Source organism: Colletotrichum aenigma (assembly GCF_013390185.1).
Source record: "Colletotrichum aenigma strain Cg56 chromosome Unknown KSG_Cg56_contig01, whole genome shotgun sequence".
Classification (NCBI taxonomy): Eukaryota; Fungi; Ascomycota; class Sordariomycetes; order Glomerellales; family Glomerellaceae; genus Colletotrichum; species Colletotrichum aenigma.
In genome coordinates, this window is record NW_023500907.1 from 1,036,308 (window position 1) to 1,043,123 (window position 6,816).

At 50.1% G+C, this 6,816-nt stretch overlaps 1 protein-coding gene across 1 annotated transcript; it reads left to right on the forward strand.

The window, feature by feature from the left end:
- cocE-5 (Cocaine esterase) lies at positions 1-2,040 on the forward strand (the record flags this gene model as incomplete). Its single annotated transcript, XM_037315539.1, has 5 exons — positions 1-198; positions 255-579; positions 633-1,231; positions 1,285-1,656; positions 1,708-2,040. The coding sequence occupies 5 exons, from the start codon at positions 1-3 to the stop codon at positions 2,038-2,040; spliced, it is 1,827 nt and encodes a 608-aa protein (XP_037185896.1).
- Between the last annotated feature and the right edge of the window lie 4,776 nt (positions 2,041-6,816).

Here is a 6,816-nt window from a genome sequence, read left to right on the forward strand (position 1 = left end):
ATGGACTCCAAACTGGTCATCAACGGTTATAACGTGCCACTATGCGACACAGTCCGACCCGAAAATGAAGACAACTTCAAAGAAAGAAAGAAGGAACTTCTGCCTGTGGGATGGCGAAAGACACCGCAAAGTCGGCCTCTTCCTGGCGAAATAATCTACGAGGTGAATGAGGAGATGAAGCACTCCGACGGAGTCAAAGTAAAATCGCCACGTCACGGGACCCATGAATTAGTACCCCTACTCAGATTCTGCAGATATACTACGATGTTTGTCGGCCGAACATCTCGGAAAAGGTTCCTGCGCTGCTTGCCTTGAGCCCCTACGGAAAAGGAGGGCATGGTTTCCGCAACTACGATCTCATGCCGTATATAGTTGGCATTAAAGAGGAAATGCTCTCTGGACTGGAGAAGTTTGAGTCGTACGTTGATATGAAGACCCCCTCGTACTCGGATAGTTGCCAAGAACTTCACAGGGTTGACCCCGCCGAATGGGTTCCACGAGGTTACGCCATCATCAGTGTTGATGTCCGAGGTTCTTGGGACTCGGAGGGAGACCTCTTCATTGAGGGAACAGGAGCTGGTTCATACAGGTTCTTTGACTTTATCCTTCGGATATTACTGATACCTTTGTAGGCCGAGACGGTGCACAAATCGTGGAGCATATCGCTAGTCTGCCCTGGTGCTCGGGCTCCGTGGGAATGCAAGGCAATTCGTGGCTGGCCCAAGTACAATGGAGCACCGCGTCCCTTTGCCCTCCATCTCTCAAGGCTATTGCGCCTTGGGAAGGCTTCACGGATAAATATCGCGACGTGTTATGTAGAGGCGGTATACCTGACGCTACCTTCGACAACCTTCTCTACCGTGCAACCGTCCGCGGCCGACAGAAACGAGAGGACGTCGCGAAAGCAATTAAGAAATGGCCCTTGATGAATCCCTACTGGGAGGACAAGATAGCCAAAATCGAAAACATCGATATTCCCATGTACGTCGTTGCAGGCTACAGCTCCAGCATCCACAGCTACGGAACCATTCAAGGCTTCCGAACAGCTAAGAGCAAGAAGAAGTGGCTTCGGGTTCATTGTACGCAAGAATGGTTTAATATCTACAGACCCGATATGACAGACGACCTTCAAGCCTTCTTTGATCGATATTTGAAGAACATTGAAAATGACTGGGAGAAGACCAATCCCGTGCGAGTGTCAATTCTGACGTTCGGGAACCGCTTCGGCCCTGTGAGTGCCCTATCATGCCTTGGGTTGCATGACTGACCAGCTGGTGTTCTTAGAAGCCGATCGAACACTTCCCAATGGGGAGTTATCCCCATGAGAAGACCGAGTACAAGAAATTATACATAACCGAGGACAAACTCTCTCTCTACTACCCGGAAGTCACCGGCGTTGCCTCTTACCAATCCGATGATGCGAATGCAAAGACGGAAGACTTTCTCTTTACATTCTCCGATACTACCACATTGATGGGATTTACTAAGGCTAAGCTTTGGGTCTCTTGCAATGATTCGGATGACATGGACATATATGTTAGCTTGAGGAAAGTCAGCAAGTCTGGAAAGCTACTCGAGCACATCAACATACCATGGACTGCGATACCCCAGAGCCACAGCTATCAAGAGGATGTGGTAGGCTCCAACATTATCAAGGTGAGTCGTTCGGGCCGTCTTCTGAATCCATATTGACGTATTCATGCGAAGTTCACTGGATCTCACGGAATGCTGCGTGTCTCCCATCGCGCTACCGACCGATCCAAACAAAACTCCATCATGCCACATCATCCCCACAAGGAGGTTCAGAAGGTCCCGCCGGGTGAGATCGTTCCCATTGAGATAGGTTTTTGGCCGATTGGGATGCAGTTTTACGAAGCTGAAAGTCTTCTTTTCCGTGTGGGGGGCAGCAAAGACGCTTACCTGGAGGTACCGGATATGCAAACGCCCAGTGTTTACGGGATAAACAAGGGCAACCATTATGTTCACTTTGGCGGGAAGTTCAACTCATATGTGGTCGTTCCTGTCATTCCGACTGTTTGAATAGTACGCTCGTTGAGTAGACCTTACAGTCAACACTCTCTAGGCGACCCTATCTGTCTTTCATGTAGACTGTCATCTTTGTTTAGTTATTGAGTTCTTACGACCCTCATAAATGGGACAGAATGATGTATCGCAGTTAGATATGTCTTGCCATTTGTTTCTTGTCTGTAGCAGGTAGGTCTCGAGCTTCATGACGCGTAGAGGGCGATAACGTTAGGGAGATGAGAGTAACACGCCGTTCAATTGAAACGTCAACAGCATTCAAATAAGCTTGACCCGGACAAGAGATCTGAGATCATAGATGCCCATGATCAAAGAGAGTCTGATCAACAGATGTCGTCATGGAATAGCCATGTATCAAGAGAAGAAATCCTTCCAGACCCACAAAAGAAGGTGTAGGTTACGTTGACCAGTTTCTTTGGTGTTCCAAAATATCCGGCATTGACTAGACCATCCACGGAGAGGTGAGGGAAACCTTACATAACATTGGGTAGGCCCAGGTGCACGTGCGTCCTCGGAAGCACCGTCATGAGAGCCAGTACTCCATATGTTCGATAATTCTACAACTAAATAACCTGCTTTCATGGCTTAAAACTGAGATCTGATCAAAGTGATCGCCAAATTTACAAATATTACCCATCTCATTCGTGCCCACTGTGGCACTTTCACAATGACAGACATTTCCCAAGCACCTGACAACCCAAACAATGAGAACCGCAAGCCGCCGGCGACGACCACGGTCCTTATCGTTGGCGCGGGCCCCGCCAGGCCCAAGTTGAACCGTACCCAAAAGGAGTCTTTTGGCGTTGAGCCCAGGCTTCGCAGCTTGTTGATGTCAAGCCCGGCTTGCCTCATTATCTCAAGGCTTCTGGGGTTGACGGCGTGAGCTTTGGGTTGGCCAAGCCGCGTGGGGTAGCGCGTGATTATGATGGAGGGAATTTGTTGTCTGGCGAGAAGATAGGCGGTCATCAATCCCGCGGCTCAAGAGTTAGGAAAGCTTCCATATGAACGACAAGACGATGCTGTCAAGGATGTCACCCCTGAGCCTCTATTCAACGTTGCCCAGCCGGTTTTGGAGGCGTTTCTTCAAGAAGCGGTCCTTTTGAGTGGAATGGTTTCCATCTATCCTTCGTGGGACTGGGAGGATGCCGAGTTCGGGGAAGGGAAGCTGACTTCATTGATCGCAAGCAGATCAGACCCTTCTACGACAGTGAAGATAACATCAGAGTACGTCGTAGGCGCCGATGGGGCTGATTCAATAGTCCGCTCCAAACTGTCCAACGTCATATGGGCATCACCCAATGGGATAGAAAGGCCAAAGAGATTCTACTGCTCGATTCATGCATCCGGCGACTTAACCAGATCATTTGCAAACAGAGACAGGCGCGGTCAGCTGTCCTTCTGTCTCAACCCGGACCACAGGGGAGGGCTAATTATTTATGACCCACAGCACTCTTGGGTTCATGTACGGCCCGTCGAGCTCGAAAGTGAGCCTCTTGGGAGTTTCACGGATGCCAGATGTCAGGAAATAATCCGCTCCTGTATCGGATCGAATGTGGAAGCGAAGATTCTGTCCGTGAATGTCTGGAACACGTGGCCCAAGGTAGCAAGTGCCTATAGCGATACTACTCAGCGAATCCATCTCGTCGGAGACTCGGCACATTCTTTCCCCCCTCAAGGGGGCCTGGGCATCAACACCGGGATAGGAGACGCTCACAACCTAGCATGGAAACTCGGCATCGCCATCCGCTCTGGGACGCACCTCGCGTCTTTGTTGGTTAAATATTCAGAAGAACGACAGCCTGTAGCGGTAGCAAACTCGGTTCAATCGGCATATAACGAAGCCAGGTGGCTCGAACTCAACAAGACGGTCGAAAAATCGGTGCGAAAGGCTTCGGCTGAAAGGGCATCATTCAGCTATCATGCGATAAAGATGGAGTTCGAACAGAGCCTGGCACTCAGCAAACCACATTTCGATTCCCTGGCTCTTCAGATTGGATACGTATACGACAGGAGTAGGGATCCCAAGCGACTTCTCGCAGACTGCTCGGATTACCAGCCATCGTCCGCCATTGGCGCCCGACTTCTACATGCGTGGCTTGCAAATGGTAGATCGACGCTGGATTTGATTCCCGCGGGAGAGTTCAGCCTTCTTCATTACGACCGAGGCTTGAAGTATCCCAATTCGAGCCGCAGGGTTGGCTCCAGCGATGTTCGGTTGCGCAGTGTGGACGTCTCTATCGCCGGTGCAGAAGGACCTTGGATCAGCATCATGGGGTTGAGAGGGGAAACAGCTATTTTGGTACGGCCGGATCAACATATTCTTGGTGACACGGGATCTGTAGACGAGGCATGGGCTATTATTAGCCGGTATCTTGGCAAAGAAGCTGGCTTGGTTTCAAATTAGCTTAACAGGAACTTGTATCCGAGGACACACTTGACACTAGAATCCGGCCGAATCATCAAACCCAGTGCGTGAAAGGTACGCAAGCATAACTAAGTATGTCGATGTTCCTTCACATCTCAATGACACCCAGGACCGTTCTTAGTGGGTGACAACTGGATGCGACTTGAACTGTCGCCTTCTGGTAGCTAGAGGACGCGATTTACTGTTTAACGATCGTGATTTTGTACTCTAAATCATGTCTTGGACCCAGGTTTTGACGAATAAAGATGTGGTTTGATCTACTTTAAAGGACTGAAAGCTTCCTGTATTAAATGTTGCAGAAAGGGCCGGTCGTCGACAGCATCGGAATGGCAAGACGTTGACTCGAAAAGCGTCCAAAGTGGACACGCCTATTTGATTCAGCTGCTGACTAGTCCATGACCACCCTTCTATTCGTAGACGCTGCCCAGACACTTGGTTATCGATGATTGGTCACGTTCGTGGTTGGTGCCTAAATCCCAACCAGACGTCGCCTTACAGTCACCCAGACTGTTGTGCCCCAACCCGAAGATACCAATACTGATCAACTGCTAGTCAAGAAATTGTCTCGTTTGCCCATTTTTCATCGTCTACGCCCTAGCTGAGCCTGCCAGCGGGGCCTCTTGAGTTCGAAATTATGTTGGAGCGGTCGGAAGTGCCTTGCGATCGGTGTCTGGAGATCCTCAACCACACGACCAAAAGAGCTGCCTCGAATTCCAAAGATCACCTTTCGCAGACAAGTACTAGGGCTTTGGTGGAGTCAGCCAAAGCCTGTCGTTGTTGCGAACTTCTCTGGGACCTCTTCGTGAAGCCAGCGCTGGTCCATGCCAAGCAGCGCTTTCCTAGTAACGAATTTAACTCTTGCCTACCAGTTGGCCTAGATATATCCAGTACTAAGGTACAAGACAATGAGAATCGAGTTCACTGGGCAACGATCCGCATTGCGGTGGAGGCTGAGCAACAAGGGAGATCTTTCCTCAAATATGGGTTGGTCGGCGTTTCTATTGAAGATGCAGTTGAAACCCCCGGTATTTTAGACTTGATAGCTGGCCCAAATCTGCTAAAAAAGAATGTCGCTGATCTAACTGTGCCAGACCATCGTCACCCGCCTTTCTGGACTCTCAGCTCGACCACACCCTATCTCACTCCAGCAGAGGACCGCATCCGTTGCGCGAAAGCCTGGCTTGAGACCTGCGAGAGAGACGCGCATCGCGAATGCCAGCCTATTGAAGGTTTACTGCCAACTAGGCTAATTGATATTCGGGTGCAGACAGGTATACTTCGCCTGGTGCACTCCGACAGTCTAGACGAGCGAGAAGGAAGGGTGAGGTACGCGACGTTAAGCCACTGTTGGGGGCTTGCCGGAGTGCAAGGACCCTTGAGAACCACCAGACAGACAGTGGAAGCTTTTTGCCAAGAAATACCAGAAAGATCGCTTCCACAGACGTTTCGAGATGCGGTCAGAATTACTAAGTCTCTGGATATTCCTTATTTGTGGATAGACTCTCTCTGCATCCTCCAAGACGATCCTGACGAGTGGCAAAGAGAGGCGTCTCGGATGAAGGATGTCTACTCTGGGAGTGTTGTCACCATCTCAGCCACTTACGGTAAAAACAGCAGCACGGGCTGTCTTCCGGAAGACGAATCAAAAATGAAGGTAGACATCGCGACCAAGTCATCTCCATCGTCTACCACCAATAACAATCCAGTTGGACATTTTTCATACAACCATCAAGACAATTTAGCCGGACGTCAGAAAAGCGTAATGGTCCGTCTCGAAGGACACAGTCCCCGGGGTCAGTTGGAGGAGGCCCATCTCAGCACCCGAGGCTGGGCTTGCCAGGAACAGATACTGTCACGCCGCATTCTCTATTGTCTGAACTCTGACATCCACTGGCAATGTAAACGATTCTATCATACTCGGTCAGGGCAAACTTTCGGCGGTTCGGAGTCACTCGGGCGTGGGATTGACTTAATCAAGTCTGACCACGGAGAAAGTTGGTATAAGTGGATCGAAGACTACACCAACAGAGAGTTCACAATCTCTTCAGACAGAATGCCAGCATTTTCTGGAGTTACTGAATACTACCAGAATATCACGCACCAGGAAGTGCTGCTAGGCGTTCGCCGCAAGTCTATAGCAAAGGATCTATCATGGGTGAGAATTGGATCAGAAAAGGGCCCAGCGGACACCGGAGCGCCTTCTTGGAGCTGGCTTTCTTGCAACGCACCTATCTACATAGACTACTGGCAGCGACAGGAAGGCGATATCGAACCCAAATCCTGCACAGTTGCGGTCAATTGCCGCGTTGATTGGACCGGCCCAGCAATGACCTCGGCAATTCAAACGA